The sequence below is a fragment of the Alexandromys fortis genome, unplaced genomic scaffold (assembly GCF_014885135.2).
Source record: "Alexandromys fortis isolate MF-2015 unplaced genomic scaffold, M_Fortis_MF-2015_v1.1 scaffold_45, whole genome shotgun sequence".
Lineage (NCBI taxonomy): Eukaryota > Metazoa > Chordata > Mammalia > Rodentia > Cricetidae > Alexandromys > Alexandromys fortis.
This window is the reverse complement of record NW_026067926.1, coordinates 2,353,109-2,370,468: the sequence shown is the minus strand read 5'-3', so window position 1 is coordinate 2,370,468 and position 17,360 is coordinate 2,353,109. Positions and strand designations below refer to the sequence as shown.

At 40.3% G+C, this 17,360-nt stretch overlaps 1 protein-coding gene across 6 annotated transcripts in view; it reads left to right on the top strand.

The window, feature by feature from the left end:
* Tnrc6a (trinucleotide repeat containing adaptor 6A) overlaps nt 1-17,360 on the top strand; it is a 166,173-nt gene that overhangs the window by 126,221 nt on the left and 22,592 nt on the right. For all 6 annotated transcript variants that reach the window (XM_050143138.1, XM_050143135.1, XM_050143132.1 and 3 more), the window contains 3 exons: nt 1,214-1,594; nt 12,667-15,249; nt 16,478-16,654. In XM_050143138.1, the coding sequence (XP_049999095.1) occupies nt 1,214-1,594; nt 12,667-15,249; nt 16,478-16,654 (3,141 nt within the window). The remainder of the gene's footprint in view (nt 1-1,213; nt 1,595-12,666; nt 15,250-16,477; nt 16,655-17,360) is intronic.

Here is a 17,360-nt window from a genome sequence, read left to right as displayed (position 1 = left end):
TTTTTTTTTTTTTAAAGATTTATTTATTCATTAGATATACATTGTTCTTCAGGCCAGAAGGGAGCACCAGATCTTACTACAGATGGTTGTGAGCCACCATGTGGTTGCTGGGAATTGAACTCAGGACCTTTGGAACAGCAGGCAGTGCTCTTAACCACTGAGCTAACTCTCCAGCCCCCATAGCAACTCTTATAAAGGAAAATGTTTCATTTTGGTGGCCCGCTTAGGTTCAGACGTTTAGTCCATTGGTGGGACATGACAGTGTGCAGGCAGACATGTGTTGAAAAGTTAGCTGAGAGTTCTACATCTTGATCAGCAGGCAACAGGAAGTGGTCTGTCTCACTAGGTACATGAAACCTCAAAGTCCTCCTCCACAATAGCACATTTCCTCTAACATATTTCCATATATACTCCAACAAAGCCATACCTCTTAATAGTTCTACTCTCTTTGGACACTATTTTGGGCCTTTTCTTTCAAATTACCACACCACCATTACAGAATAGCCAATACTTAAACAGGCATATGTCCTGTGCTTTGTAATGACTAAAGCGTTTGATACTGGAATGTCTTACAGCAGGTTCATTGAGGCTGAAGTTGAAGCCTAAGTCCAGATACCATGCCAATTGTGGTTTTGAGAATGAGGTCTATTTTTGCAGCTTTAAGGTGCTTCCATTAGTTTATTTACAGATATTCGTGCTAACCAGTTAGAATCACCTATCACTTTCCAGTCAATCATGCACCACACAAGTATTTTCTTAGATTTGTCTAAGGTGCTGTCCACGTCATTCCTCACTCTTGAAAGCTGCACAGGTTCCATCCTGTCTCCTGCATTTGCATCCTGTTCTGAACTTGTTCTTTGCTTAGGTATATTCACCAGTGGAAAATTTATAATTTTGCCCTTTGTATGGAAATAAAGCCTTTTCCACCTGTATCTTCTAAATACTTAAAGTAGTGACCAAGTACAACATGACTGTATCCACTTGTAACCCCAGCACAAGAATGTACACCCTTGTGGATACTTGAGTAGCTTGTCAGGAGAAGTAAAGTTTGACTCTAGGCAGTGGCATCTCTTCAGAAATTTGAGCCTCTGAATGAGGCTGTTCTGACGCTTAAAGCTTCTATTCGGGTTGTTTTCATAGTGCTTTTGAGTTTGAGGGTAAGGTATACTTCACTGGCTAATCTTTTCCACCTCTGTTCTTTTGTTGGAATTAGTGCCAGAACAGATAAAGCCCAGTGTAAGCCAGCCTCAGCCTGCCAACTCTGATAACGGCACTTCCACAGCAACCAGCACTAATAATAATGCCAAGCGAGCTACAGCCAGCAATCAGCAGCCGCCGCCGCAGCAGCAACAGCAGCAGCAGCAAGAGCAGCAACAGCAGCCACAGGCCTTGCCTCGGTATCCTCGTGAAGTACCTCCACGATTTCGCCACCAGGAACACAAACAGCTTCTAAAGAGGGGTCAGCATTTTCCTGTCATAGCAGCAAACCTGGGATCTGCTGTTAAGGTGTTAAACAACCAATCAGAAAGCAGTGCTGTAACAAATCAACAGCCACCAAATAACGGAGAGTTGCAGAACAGCAAAACCCAGTCAGGTGAGAAAGACCTTTCCTATAGGACTCATTTTTGGTAGTGTAGTAACGTTTATAATCTCTGATTTTTTGGTGAGATGTTTTGTATGGCAAGAACTCAAGAGCTGGGCTTTAAGAATCCTGAATAGGCCACTTGAGTGGAGAATTCTTTACTGCCAGTTACATACTTACCTTACTTAGAAGGTGAATATTGTGATTGTTTTCATCTTCTCTCAGGTCCCATATTTATTAAGTTTGTAGTTAAAAGTGAGCCCTCCCCACTCCTTGTGTTATGCGGTTATGTACATTTCCTCTTCTGCAGCCCTCCACAGGGTAGCTCTCATCATTATCACTGACCATCCCTGGTGACTATCACTTGCTGCCTGGATGTTCTTTTATGTATGCCAAGCACTGCTCTGTGTTAAAATATATTGCCCTACTTCACAGCTAGTAAGTAGTACATTTTGAACTCAAAGTTCTGTCTGATTCCAGAGCTATACTCATAACCACCATGGTGCTCTTTGGCAATACATTACTTGTGATAGGAAAGGAAAAGGAAGACGTTTCTAATCCATGTCTCTAGAGCTGCACATTATGAGAAGGACACATATTGTTATCATGATTAAAACTACTTCCTGTTCCCCAAAACCACTTACTACTTATATCAGATGGATCAAAAAGCTAATTCATGGGATCTTATGGAAGCATTTTCTCCATTGAGGTTCCTTCATTTCAAATAACTCCAAAACAAGATTAGTTAGCATACTCTTACATTTATAGAAAGACCTTCACTTTCCAAAACAGTTTAACATTGTATATAATCCAGGTTGTAGATAATTAAGAAGTTGAGGGAGCTGGAGAGATAGCTTAGATGTTAACAGCACTGACTTATCTTCCAGAGGTCCTGAGTTCAATTCCCAGAAACCACATGGTGTCTCACAATCATCTGCAATGAAATCTCATGCCCTTTTCTGGCATGGAGGTGTATAGGCAAGAGGAATATTGTAGACATAATAAATAAACCTTTATAAAAAGAAGTTGAATTTTATTTGGGAAGCCAGGTTAAAAGAAAATGTATTCTTCATTGGCGTAAGCAATCTGTTACTAAAATCTTAGGAGAGTGTTCCTTATCTATCAAATGCCTGAGTTCCTGCTGTGAGCCAGGTAGGGTGGTATATGATAAACAGGCAGTGAAGGGACGTATATTTAGAAAAGTTTAGGTATGCCTCTTCCTTTTGAGACAGGGAAGAATAAAGCTATTTTAAAAATGGAAACAACGGTAGTATAAGAGTTGTGTATCTCAATAAGTGTGGGGCTGGAAGGATGTTCATTCAGTAAAGTGCTTATTGTGCAAGCATAAGGACCAAGTTCAGATTTTTCAGCATCCCTATTTTAAAAAAGCCAAATAGAGTGATGCACATTTGTAATCCCAGCACAGGGAAGACATGGTAAGGGAGGATCCTTGGGACTTGCTGGCAAGCTAATCTAGCCAAATTGGCCATGTCCAGGTTCTGTGACAAACCTTGTGTGGAAAAATAAGATTGGAGACACCTAGCATTGGGTTCTGTGCTCCACATGCACACATGCCTACATATGGCCAACATGTACACATACACAAAATGAGTATGGGTCAAAAGAGTCAAGTTTTGTAGATGCTCATTCTGATGAGAAGTTACCATGTGTGAGCATAGGAAGAAAAAGCCTTCAAAGAAATCAATGAAGAAGTCCGTGCTGCCTCCCCAACCCTACCTGTTTTTAGGAGGTACAGGCAGGGCTGGAGAGATGGTTCAGTAGGTCTGAGTTCAGTTCCCAGAACCCACATGGCATCTCATAGTTGCCTTATGCCCTCTTCTGGTATGCATATGTACATGCAGACAAAGTACCATATACATAAAATGTATAAATAAATAAATTCTTTTAATAAAGAGCTTGGCAAGCAGCTATACATTTATTTGGAGGCATTAAATCCTGAAGCCATTAGGTAAGGAAGACTGAAACTGAAACACTCCAGAGAATAAAATTGGCACATTTGTCTTTAAAGGTTTATTTAAATTTTTTTAAATATATCTGTACATGTGCTCCTGCATGAGTACATATGTACTATGTGTGCAGGAGCCCACAGAGGCCAGAAGAGGGTATCATATCTCCTGAAACTTGAGATCAAGGCAGCTGTAAACCCCTTGTAGGTGCTAGGAACTGAGCCTGGATCCCCTGCAAGAGCATTAAGTGCTCTTAACCACTGAGCCAGCTTTCTAGCCCTGGTACTTTTTGTCTTTAAAAGATATTTCTGACTCCTCTTGCAAGTGTATTTCATGTACTTACATTAATGTATCACTGTGTATTCTGTTTGTAGTGGTAGCTGAAACTTTAGCTATAAAACAGAGAAGTCAGTGAGCCAGAAAAGGTTCCTTGTAAGAATCAGATCTTACAGAGCTAATGGCAATGAGTGTGACGATTGCAGGACTGCTCTTCACAGGGTGTGTGTCATGACTGTACAAGTGAGGTGCATATATTCTTTTTTCACACATCAGATAGTACCATATTTGTTCTACACATTAGGAAGCAGCCAACTAGTGATAACAGTGTAAGTTGCATGCTCAGACACTTAGAGACACTTTAATTGTGTAGATGATACAGAATTCAGAATTGCTTGTATTTGGCCTTTTTAGATTAGGAGTAGATTTGGCATGATGCAATACATAGAAATCAAATTCAGATTTTCATGGTCAAGAGGAAAAAGATGCCTCTCTTGTCCTAGTATATTCTGTGCAAAGAGTAAAATGAATACTTAGATGAGATGCAAAACCACCCTCCTGCTAGCAGGTAAGGGATATAAATAGTGGGTTCTCTTCTCAAGCAGCTCTGTACTTCATTTTTGTTAGGACCTTGTGCAATGCTAAGCCCTGACCTGTCATATAGTCTCCAACAGTGTGATTGATGGGGGATATCAAGATGGTTCATTAGGTAAAAACACTGGCTCTGCAAAGCCTAATGACCCGAGTTCAATCTCGAGAACCCTGTGAAGTTAATAGGAGAGAACTGACACCACAGAGTTGTCTTCTGACCTATAGCACACAGGTACTCACACTTACATAATGCACACAGTAGGAACAGTAAACACGGTCTCAGATTACCTCTTTGCACTTGACTCATAGCCTGCTCTTGCTCAATTAGCCTGAGTTAGAAGACTCTAGTGGTGGTAATATCACTCAGCAGCCCGGACAGAATAGTGTTCTTATGGCCAGAATGCTATAATCTCTCCTTCTCTTCTATATGGCATAATCCATGTGGTACAGTTAGAAAGACTAGAACAGTTTATGTCCATCCTCTCTAGCCCAAGGGGTGGCACCACTCTTAGTTGACTCACTGTGTTTTGTTTTTTTTCTGTCACACACAGCACACATTCATTATGGTTAAACCTTTTGAAGGTGAAGTGGTGAACCTCATGGCACTTCCTCTTTAGTGCCCTGACCCTAGGGGTAGTCTCTTCTCCAGCTTTGACACTGTTGTTTATCTTCCCTGTCCACAGGACTAACAATTCGTCAGTGTCTTCTAATAGTTCACATTTCTACTCGGCATTTCAAGGTAGCTTTGTTTGTTCATGGTATGAAATATAAAAATGTATGTAAGATAGTACCATATTGTTATGGATAAATTCAAATATAAAATGTAAAGGTTTTATTTGTCTATTGGCAAAATAGACATGTAGAGAAGAATGTAAGGAGTCTTCCCCTAGCACTCTGTACTTATTAAAGTGGTGTTACAGAAATTATTTTTTATCAATTTTCTGTATTTGAAATATTCCCTCCCTCCATTTTTTTTTTATTTTTCTTTTTTAAAGGAAGCTCAAAGACATTTAAGCTATAATGTGAAATGAGTAAAAATTTGGAGGGCATTAAGATTTCTGAAAGTGTTTGAAGATTGAAATGGTCTTGCCCCTCCCGTTGGTCTCTTCTAAGGTAGCCTGTATAACTTGCACTTCTAGTACCCACTGTCCTTCCTTTCACCTGGGAACACTGTAATGTCTGCTTGCTTTGAGTTTCTCTAAGTCACTATATCCTTGAGACTCTTAGAGAACTTTTGTCCTCCTATTTTTAGAAGTCTTACAGTAATGGCATACACTGCTATAGTTCTCTGCGATCTTCCTCTTGCTCACTAAACAGAGAGCTGTTGATACCAGAATGTCAGATGCAGACTGTTGAAAGTATTGAAATGTGAATTCTGTTTTGTTTTCAAAAGTCTCTTGTAAGTAGATGTTGTTGGTCTTTGGTTTTGATTTTTTTTCTTTCTAATCACTTCTTTCTTAAAAGCTTCTTCCATTTTTAAGAAAGTGATTTCATTAAAATCAGGAGGAACAAGACAAAGCTGTCCACTCTCTGCATGTCTCTTCAACATAGTTCTTGAAGTTCTGGCTATAACAATAAGACAACAAAAGGAGATCAAGGGGATACAAATTTAAAACAAAGAAAGTCAAACTTTTGTTATTTGTAGATGATATGATAGTATATAAGTGACCCACAAACTCTACCAGGGAACTCCTACAGATGATAAATACCTTCAATTATGTGGTAGAATACAAGATCAACTCAAAAAAATCAGTAGCCCTCCTACATACAAATGATAAGCTGAGAAAGAAATCAGAGAAACATCACCTTTCACAATAGCCACAAACAACATAAAATATCTCGGGGTAACATTAACCAAAGAAGTGAAAGAACTGTACAAGAACTTTAAGTCTTTGGAAAAAGAAATTGAAGAAGATACCAGAAAATGGAAAGATCTTCCATGCATTTGGATAGGTAGGTTCAACATAATAAAAATGGCAATCCTACCAAAAGCAATCTATAGATTCAATGCAATCCCCATCAAAAATCCCAACACAGTTCTTCACAGACTTTGAAAGAACAATAATCAACTTCATATGGAAAAACCAAAAAACCCAGGATAGCCAAAACAATCCCGTACAATAAAGGAGCTTACGGAGTCATCACCATCCCTGACACCTATGAACACCTGATTTTTGTCAGAGAAGCTAAAATTATACAATGGAAAAAAAGCATCTTCAACAAATGGTGCTGGCATAACTGGCAACATGTAGAAAAATGCAAATAGACCCATATCTATCCCCATGCGTAAAACTCAAATCGAAATGGATTAAAGACCTCAATATATAAATCTGACCACACTGAACCTCACAGAAGAAAAAGTGGGAAGTAGACTTGAATGCTTGGGCACAGGAGACACTGAGAGTAACAATAAATAATAAACAATAAATAAATAAATAAATAAATGAGACCTCCTGAAACTGAGAAACTGAGAAGCTTCTGTAAAGCAAAGGACACAGTAACACAAAAAGACAGCCTACTGAATGGGAAAAGATTTTCACCACATCAGACAAAGGACTGATCTACAAAATATATAAAGAAATCAGGAAATTAGACATCAAAATTCTAAATAATCCAATAAAAAATGGGGTGCAGAACTAAACAGAATTCTCAACAGAAAAATCTCAAATGACCGAAAGACACTTAAGGAAATGTTAGACATCCTTAGCCGTCAGGGAAATGCAAATCAAAATAATTCTGAGATACCATCTTATACCTGTCAGAATGGCTAAGATCAAAAACATCAACGATAGCTTATACTGGACAGGATGTGGAGTAAGGGAAACACTCATCCATTGCTGTAGGAATGCATACTTGTACAATCATTTTGGAAATCAGTATGGCGGTTTCTCAGAAAATTGGGAATCAACCTACATCAGGATCTAGCATTGCCACTCTTGGGCATATACCCAAAAGATGCTCAATCATACTATAAAGGCATTTGTTCAGCTATGTTCATAGCAGCATTATTTGTAATAGCCAGAACCTGGAAACAACCTAGATGCCCCTCAAACTGAAGAATGGATAAAGAAAATAAAGCACATTTACACATTAGAGTACTACTTGGGGGGAAAAAAAACAATGACATCTTGAATTTTGCATGCAAATGAATACTATCTTGAGTGAAGTAACCCAGACCCAAAAAGATAAATATAGTATGTACTCACTTGTAAGTGGATACTAGTTATAAACAAAGGATATTGAGTCTATAGTAATAAGGTAAACTCTTAAGGAAAACATATATAGATCTACCTGGAAAGTCCAAATAGACAAGATTGCCTGACAAAATTGTGAGCATGGGGGTAGGGAGGGAAAGGAAGGTGGAAGGGAAAGAAAAGGGGAGAGGTGAGGAGAACTTGAGGGAACGGGATAGTCGAGATGGAGGAAGGACAGAGATGAGAACAAGGAAAGAAATATCTTGATTGAGGGAGCTGTTGGGGGCTAGCAAGAAACCTGGCTCTAGAGAAATTCCCAAGAATCCACAAGGATGACCCCAGCTAAGACTATAAGCAATAGAGGAGAGGGTGCCTGACTGGCCTTGCCCTGTAGTCAGAATGACACATATCTTAAATATCACTGTAGAACTTTCATCCAGCCACAGATGGAAACAGAGGCAGAGACCTGTACTGAGCTTCCAAAGTCCAGTTGAAGAGTGGGAGAAATGAGAATATAAGCAAAGAGGTCAAGCAAGGCCTTGATGGGTTCACCCACTGAAACAGTTTACCTAAGCTAATGGGATCTCCAACTCCAGCTGGATTGGGAGGGAAGCATAGGACCAAAGTAGTCCCTCTGAATGTGGTTGACAGCTGCATAGCTGGGGCAGACTGAGGGCCACTGGCAGTTGCACCGGGATTTATCTCTACTGCTTGTACTGGCTTTTTGAGGTCCTATTCTCTTTGGATGGATACCTTGCTCAGCCTAGATATAGTAACGAGGGCCTTGGACTTTCCCCAAAGTAATGTGCCTGAGGAATAGATGGGGGCTGGAGGAGTTGTGGAGGGGAGGGAGTGGGAACTTGGATTGGTATGTATAATGATAAAAGATAGTTTGTGTTCTTTTTTAAAAAAAAATATTAAAAATCTCTGCATAATGTCTATCTCTTCTCTTCTTGTACCCTCTGCTCCTCTTGTGTATTTAGCAGTTTCCTTGACCAGCTCTCAAGTTTTATTCCTTTCCATGTCTTTGTTTCATGTTTCTCCATGTTTCAGGGCCATGTCATCTGGAATCTTCAGCTAATATTAGGTTCCTTTAAACTCAGTATGTCCAAACTTGAACTCATACTTCTTCCTTCTTGATGCCTCTGTCCTCCACAGATTGGCACACCATTCATTCACAAACCCATCTATAGTCGTCAAAATCATTCTTGAATCTTACCTTTGTTAGTCATGACTCACGGTTTATCATGCTCTGCTCATTTTGAACTCCAGATTTCTGTTTCTTTTCTCCCCTTTTTACTGTCAGTTGCCTGCTTAGTGGAAGGACATAGTCAACATCTGGTCAAAAGCAGCATGCTTTTCCTGACTAATGTGTTCAGCAGCTTTCTTGTGCCTTCTCATTGACATGTTGTCTCATTGACTGATTCCAAGACACAGCAGCAGAATTCAGTAGTTATCATAGACCATCTTGCCCATGAAAATATTTGTTAATTGGAGCAAAAGTTTGCTTCTCCTAGACCAACAGCTCAGAAATAGGTACTCTGAACGTTATTTACTGAATCATCATCAGCCCTGAGTATTATTTACTTTTGAAGCTTTCTTCTGGTGAGACTTAAAGTGTTTAAGTTAAAAAGGAACATTTAAGTATTTGAAAGGGAAAAAAAACTATTGAATTTCCTTCAGCTTCAATTCTTGTTGAGAGTGTTGTTTCTTCCATCAGTCATTTAGCTGACATCAGCTGTTTTGGCTCTGCTCTCTAGACCCTGTTTGCACAGGTATCCCCAGTACACTGTTTCATCCTTCTAGGTCTGGGTCAGCTAGCGCCTCTCCTAGAATTGTTCTGAATGGGATGCTGATGGCATTTTTTGTTTGTTTGTTTTGTGTTTTCAAGACAAGGTTTCTCTGTGTGGCCTTGGCTGTCTTAGAACTCACTCTGTAAAACCAGGCTGGCCTCTTAAGTCAGAGATCCCTCTGCCTCCCCAGTACTAGTTTTAAAGGTGTACACCACCATGCTCAGCACTGATGGTAATATGGATTTCACTTAGTAATGTGTAGCACCACACTGTATGAAAACTTTGATTTTACATTTACTCAGTAATGCTCCCTTCCTTCCTATAATACAGGGGTTTACGATCGCAGTGTTCCTCACTTTTCTTGGGGCAAAGTCATGGTCATATTGTACTTACTAGCCTGAATGTTTTATTCCTCATTGCTTAGAGTAATGAGCATTGGTTTCCTTCTTCTACTGGACTTTTGTGTCTGATCAGCTTCTGACTGATTCCTGAGTTGCCATTTCCTTTTCCCATCATTTCCCTCTATACAGTAGCATTTTCAAAATCAAAAATGTCTTGAGAAGTCATCTGTAATAATTTGCTTTAGAAATAATTTATCAATTAGGATTTATTGAAAAATATCAAGTATGCTACAGTTTCAAAATGGAATTTTAAGTCATAATTACTGAACATAATATCTCCATATTTTCCTAAAGTAATTAAGAATAACAGCAATATTAATTTTATTCCTAAAATAATTAAAATAGCAACAATAGCAAACCATTAGATCACCACAAACATATCCAGGCAAGGTCAATGTCAGAATCAGAGAACACTTGTAGTAGCATTAGAGGTGATGGAACCCCTTTGCAGGGTCAGCAGCTGCTGCTGTTTTTCATTCTCTGTAAGAAAAAATTGGTTATGGTTTCTTTTTTTGGTGTGGGCTGGAGGTAGATGGTTTAGACAAAGACTCACTTTGACCCAGACTTGCTGGAAACTCCTCATGCCCTTGCACCAGCCTCCTTAGTACTGGGCTGACAGCTGTAGCAGGACTCCTGCTGTTAGCCCCAAACTCACAGAGGCTTGCATGGCCTGCCTGGTTTCTTTTCTTTGAAGAATAAAACATTCTCTTTACCAGTAACTTGTTTTCCTCCCTTTTTAAAAAACTTTAATTATTTGTTGGCTTTGATTTATTGTCTCATTTTAAAAAAAACATTTTCCTTTTTTCCTACAAATTTAAAATGTTGACCTTTGCTCTAACTTTGGCATCTACTTGGTTCTGTTAGTAAGTTGGCTTCAGGTTTAGTAGTGCTTATACAGTCTCTTGGTGCACTGTGTTGTCTGTTATGTGATCCTGCAGGCTCCCACTGTTTGAGACTGGGGGCAGTTCTTGTACTTGTTAAACACACATGTCTAAGTCACTTTTAAGTCTCTTATACATCTCTGGTTGAGCACAGAGTCTTGCTACTTCATTCCTTCCAGGATTGAGTTTCTGTAGCAAGCTTATTTCTATGGGCTGCAATGAAGCCTAATTATATAGGACTTTCAAGTATTTTTGTTACTTATTTTCTAAGTGATTTTATGACTTTTGAAAATCGAGATCTCTCTCTCTCTCACACACACACAGTATATAGTAAAGTCACTTTTTCTTGGTAATTTTTATTTTTTGACAGAATCTGTTGTGTAGCTCAGGTTGACCTCTATCTAGCTCATTATGCAGCTGATGATGACTTTGAACTTACGATATTCCTCTTTCCACTACCACATCCCTCCACTGCTGGGATCATAGACTTGTATTACCATGCCCAGTTTCTGCAGTGTTGGGAACTGAACATGAAATACTATGACCAAAAAGCAAGTTGGGGAGGAAAAGGTTTATTTGACTTACATTTCCATATCACTGTTCATCATCAAAGGAAGTCAGGACAGGAACTCAGACAAGGCAGGGGCTGATGCCGAGTCCATGGAGGTGTGCTGCTTATTGACTTTGTCTCCATGGCTTGCTCAGCCTGCTTTCTTCTAGAACCCAAGACCACCAGCCCAGGGATGACACCACCCACAGTGAGCTAGACCCTCCTGCATCAATCACTAATTAAGAAAATGCCATACAGGCTTGCCTACAGCCTGATTTTATGGAGGCATTTTTTTGTTGTCATTCGTTTTTGTTTCTTAAGAGTTTTTATGTAGACCAGGCTAGCCTGAGTGCTGGGATTAAAGACCTGCACAACCAGACTTGACTTGGAGGTATTTTCTTAATTGAGGATGTCTTCCTCTCATGACTTAGTTTATGTCAAGTTGACGTGAAACTATCCAGCACATCTCTTGCCTCTGTCATTCAGTTTCTATAAGTATTTTAACTTTTGCCCCTTGGTTTCTCTCCTGCAAAGTAAGGACAATACTTGTGCTCTAGAATTGTGCCAAGGACTTGGTGCAGATGTTTGCAGAGCTGCTGCTGTGTAGCAATGAATGCTAGCCATGGGTTGGTATTGCTGTTGCTGTATGTTGCAGGATAGAATTATTTCTTCTCAGGGAGACTAGAAGACAAATGAAATTGACTGCTTTTGGCGGTGGGAGGAGGACAAGGGTCTGCATAGTCTAGATTTATTCTGAGTCACAGAGCTCTGCCTCCTGAGGGTTTGGACTAAAGATGTGACAACACCCAACTTCTGATCGCTTTTTTGATAAAGTATTTCTAAAAGGGAGCAGTAGTCTGTGCTCTTTGCAGTACTTACTTGAATTATGCTCACTGGTTACTTTACAGGTTGATCTCTAGTTGCTTTTCTTGCCATTCTTAACCGCTCTTATTATCTACTTAGCATTTGTGCTTTGAGAGAAAGTAGTAGAAGCAGAATAATTTTTCCATGGTAGCAAATCATACTATTAATGTGACTCCTTACTGCCTAGTCCATTTTCTCCCAACTCAAGTCTCTGTGAGCGTGGACTGCCTCAATTCATCACTGCCACCTAGTCTTCCTTACTCCAAAATTCTTGGTTTATTGGGATTTTGCCCATTATACATTTAGTGGGTATTCCTGTGGGGCTCTCTGTTCCACACAATACTATAGGGTGTCGAATAAAGCAACACACTTCTGCCAGTGCAATTACTGAACATGGAGAATTGGTGGCTGGAAGATGACTAGTACCTCAGCTGTACTGCGGAGCATCTTGCTAATGTTGAGGAGCTACATGTATTTGTAATGGATCATCATTTTTCTCAGCCTACTTAATATCATTTTGGAAATGGTTTCCACTTTATAAATAGTTGTACTTCTCCTTTATTCTAGATATAAATCATAATACTTCAGGATCCCATTATGAAAATTGCCAGCGGGGACCTGTGTCTTCTACAAGTGACTGTAGCACAAGCTGTAAGAATGCTGTAAAGGACTTGTTGGAAAAAGAAGCATGGCCCTCAGCCCCTGGCAGTGATCCTGAGTTGGCCTCAGAATGTATGGATGCTGATTCTGCCTCCAGTTCTGAGTCAGAGAGAAACATCACTGTCATGGCTTCAGGGAATACAGGAGGTGAAAAAGATGGCCTTCGGAACAGCACTGGACTCGGTTCTCAAAGCAAGTTTGTGGTTGGTAGCAGCAGCAATAATGTGGGCCATGGAAGTAGTTCTGGGCCATGGGGCTTCCCCCATGGAGCCATAATAAGCACATGTCAGGTCTCTGTGGATGCTCCTGAAAGCAAATCAGAAAGTAGTAACAATAGAATGAATGCTTGGGGCACTGTAAGTTCTTCATCAAATGGAGGGTTAAATCCAAGCACTTTGAATTCAGCTAGCAACCATGGTGCCTGGCCAGTATTAGAAAACAATGGACTTGCCCTAAAAGGGCCTGTCGGGAGTGGGAGTTCTGGCATCAATATTCAGTGTAGTACCATAGGCCAGATGCCTAACAATCAGAGTATCAACTCTAAAGTCAGTGGCTCTTCTACCCATGGTACCTGGGGCAACCTTCAGGAAACTTGTGAGCCTGAAGTAAGTGGTACACAGAAGGTTTCATTCAGTGGTCAACCTCAGAATATCACCACTGAAACAACTGGACCAAATAACACTACTAACTTTATGACCTCTAGTTTACCAAACTCCGGTTCAGTACAGAATAATGAACTGCCTACCAGTAATCCAGGGGCCTGGCGTGTGAGCACAATGAATCATCCTCAGATACAGGCTCCGTCAGTTATGAATGGCACTTCCCTTTCTCACCTTAGCAATGGAGAGTCAAAAACTGGAGGCTCCTACGGTACTACATGGGGTGCCTATGGTTCTAATTACTCTGGTGACAAATGTGCAGGCCCTAACGGCCAAGCCAATGGTGACACTGTGAATGCAACTCTAATGCAGCCTGGCGTAAATGGGCCTATGGGCACTAACTTTCAAGTTACCACAAATAAAGGGGGAGGTGTGTGGGAGCCTGGGACAACAAATTCCCAGAGTTCACCATGGGGAAGTGGAAATGGTGCGAATTCTGGAGGAAGTCGAAGAGGATGGGGAAGTCCTGCACAGAACACTGGCACTAGTCTACCCAGTGTTGAGTGGAACAAACTGCCTAGCAATCAGCATTCCAATGACAGTGCAAATGGCAATGGTAAGAAGTTTACAAATGGATGGAAATCTACTGAGGAAGAGGATCAGGGTTCTGCCACATCTCAGACAAATGAGCAAAACAGTGTGTGGGCCAAAACAGGAGGCACAGTGGAGAGCGATGGTAGTACAGAGAGCACTGGACGCCTTGAAGAAAAAGTAACGGGGGAAAGTCAGAGTAGAGATAGAAGAAAAATTGATCAGCACACATTACTCCAAAGCATTGTAAACAGAACTGACTTAGATCCACGTGTCCTATCCAACTCTGGTTGGGGACAGACTCCTATTAAGCAGAATACTGCCTGGGATACAGAGACATCACCAAGAGGGGAAAGAAAAACTGACAATGGGACAGAGGCCTGGGGAAGCTCTGCAACACAGACTTTTAACTCAGGGGCATGTATAGATAAGACTAGCCCTAATAGTAATGATACCTCATCTGTATCAGGGTGGGGCGATCCCAAACCTACTCTGAGGTGGGGAGATTCCAAAGGCTCAAACTGCCAGGGGGGGTGGGAAGATGATTCTGCTGCTACAGGAATGGTTAAGAGCAATCAGTGGGGGAATTGCAAAGAAGAGAAGTCTGCATGGAATGATTCGCAAAAGAACAAACAGGGGTGGGGTGATGGACAAAAGTCAAACCAAGGTTGGTCCATTTCTGCCAGTGATAACTGGGGAGAAACTTCCAGGAGTAACCATTGGGGTGAGGCTAATAAGAAATCCAGCTCAGGAGGTAGTGACAGTGACAGGTCCATTTCTGGTTGGAACGAACTTGGTAAAACTAGTTCTTTTACATGGGGAAATAATATAAATCCAAATAATTCATCAGGATGGGATGAATCTTCTAAACCTAATTCTTCCCAGGGATGGGGAGACCCTCCAAAGTGTAATCAGTCTCTAGGTTGGGGAGATTCATCAAAACCAGTTAGTTCTCCAGATTGGAACAAGCAACAAGACATTGTTGGATCATGGGGAATTCCACCAGCCACCGGCAAGCCTCCTGGTACAGGCTGGCTGGGAGGACCTATTCCAGCTCCAACAAAGGAGGAAGAACCCACAGGCTGGGAGGAGCCATCCCCAGAATCTATACGACGTAAAATGGAGATTGACGATGGAACTTCAGCTTGGGGAGATCCGAGCAAATACAACTACAAAAATGTGAACATGTGGAATAAAAACATCCCAGACGGCAACAGCCGCTCAGACCAGCAAGCACAGATGCATCGTTTGCTGCCATCTGCAAGTGCTGTCTCAAGCAAGGAGGCAAGCAGTGGCTCTGGTAAGCGTTCCTCTTTGGAATACAGTGGTATTTTGGAAGCAAACTTTGTGTTGACATACCGTCTTAAGATTTGTTTAACAGAGCACTTGGATATGCACATCGAGGCCTTTCAGCTGTACTCTAGGAGTAATGTTCACCAGGCAACAACTTGGGCAATGTTGCTGTGAACCTTACATGTTCTGTTCTCTGTTAGGAATGTAGAAGGGGTTGAGTGGCAATGTTATATACTTCTCTCAGTCTGAGTTAAGGCTTAACCAAGTGACTGAGTACAGTACTATAGGTATTTGGTATTAGACTTTAGAGGAATTTTCTAAACTAGGCATCTAAATTTTAAATTAAAAAGTCCACATCTACTCTGATAACAGTGGATATAGTGTTTGCATCTAAAACATTGCACTGTATCTTTCTAGATATTCCCACTTTTCCTCTCCTATACTGAGCAAATTCTTTTTTGTATAAATTGATATAGCAACATTTTCTTTAAATGTGACAGGGCCTGTATTTCCTTTTTTAATGGGGATTTTGTTGCGTAATGTTTCGTTGGATAGAGAGATGGCAATATTTTCATGAATTCTTTTGATACTTAATTGTGGTTTGTTTGCTTGTTTTTAAATATGAGTCTAGTCTGATAATTTATGTTTAACTCTTAGGGTAGGCATCTTTGTTTTCATTCTTTAAACGAAAATTTTGTGGCCTTTTTTTTTTTTTTTTGGTCTTAGACAACTTCCAACGTGATAGTGTAAACTTTTTTTTCCTGTGTACTTTTAAATCAACGTTAACCAGTATGTATAAAGTGCATTGCTCACCTAGTGTAGTTGTGTGGTCAGTTGTTGTCTATTGCAGTGTTGGGGGAAGGGCATCCCTCCCATAGGTGTGACTGGTATAGCCCTTCCCACCACACCTGCCGCCTCAGATCACAAGCTTCTGTTCAGTTAGGAACTAACTTCATCCTCAAAGGAACAGGATTTCCTATAATTATTCAAAAGAATCTGCCCTAGCACCAGAAGGCAGTTTTGAAAGAAAAGGTTAAAACATTATACAGTTAAATTATATTAGTGCAGAATAATTTATGTTCTTTATATAAAGTGTGCCTCATCTTGTCGCAGTGTCATTGTTTGGTGTGTGACTGTGAAGTTCTTCGTCGTGTTTTCCGAGTATTTCCTTGTCCTTTATTTGTTATGCTTCCTTATATGCATGTTGATGGCTTCTTTTCCCATACTTTCTAAAGGCTGGGGTGAGCCCTGGGGGGAGCCTTCTACTCCAGCCACGACTGTGGATAATGGAACTTCAGCCTGGGGTAAGCCCATAGACAGTGGTCCCAGCTGGGGAGAACCCATTACTGCGGCATCCAGCACATCCACGTGGGGCTCCACCTCTGTTGGTCCACAATCATTAAGCAAATCTGGTAAGTTATTTTTGATCTTTAGTAGCCATTTTGTAGTGGTATTGATGAACTCATTAACTATATTTAAATAATAGGCTAGTGCTTCTAAATTGTCACTGATGTAGCTTTATGATGTGGTGTATTCTATATGATGTTCAATACATTTTTCTCAAAACTGTAACTACTAATGACTTATATATCCTCCACCTAATCTAATTTCTTTCTTATCTCATTCAATTATTTAAAACTGACTTAGCTTTCATGCCATTCAACCTGAAAGACTAAATATATATATATTTATAATACATAGTTATTTATATATTATAAATAGATTATAAAATATATTTTATAATTTGTATAAATATTGATAGTTTATTTATATAGTATAACAAATGTCCAAGCCATTAAATCTTAACTGAGAGGACCCTGAGATACAGCTGAGTGAATGTTGTTTTTTACCATGTTAGGGTTAGGATACCTTGTAGGAACCTCAAGGGCTGTGTGTGTGGAGATTAAGTGCTTACTACCTGCGACTTCAATACTCTTTGACCAGTCCTGTAGAAACATATAAAACTAATTCTTTTGAGCCTCATTCATCCTGTGTCCTTTGTGTCATTTTAAAGATCAAGAAGCAGCCATTGCCTGTGTCTAGTTACTCTCTGATTTGCCAGGTGGTGATGGTAACACACCTTTAGGCCTAGCACTCAGGAGGCAGAGGCAGGAGGAT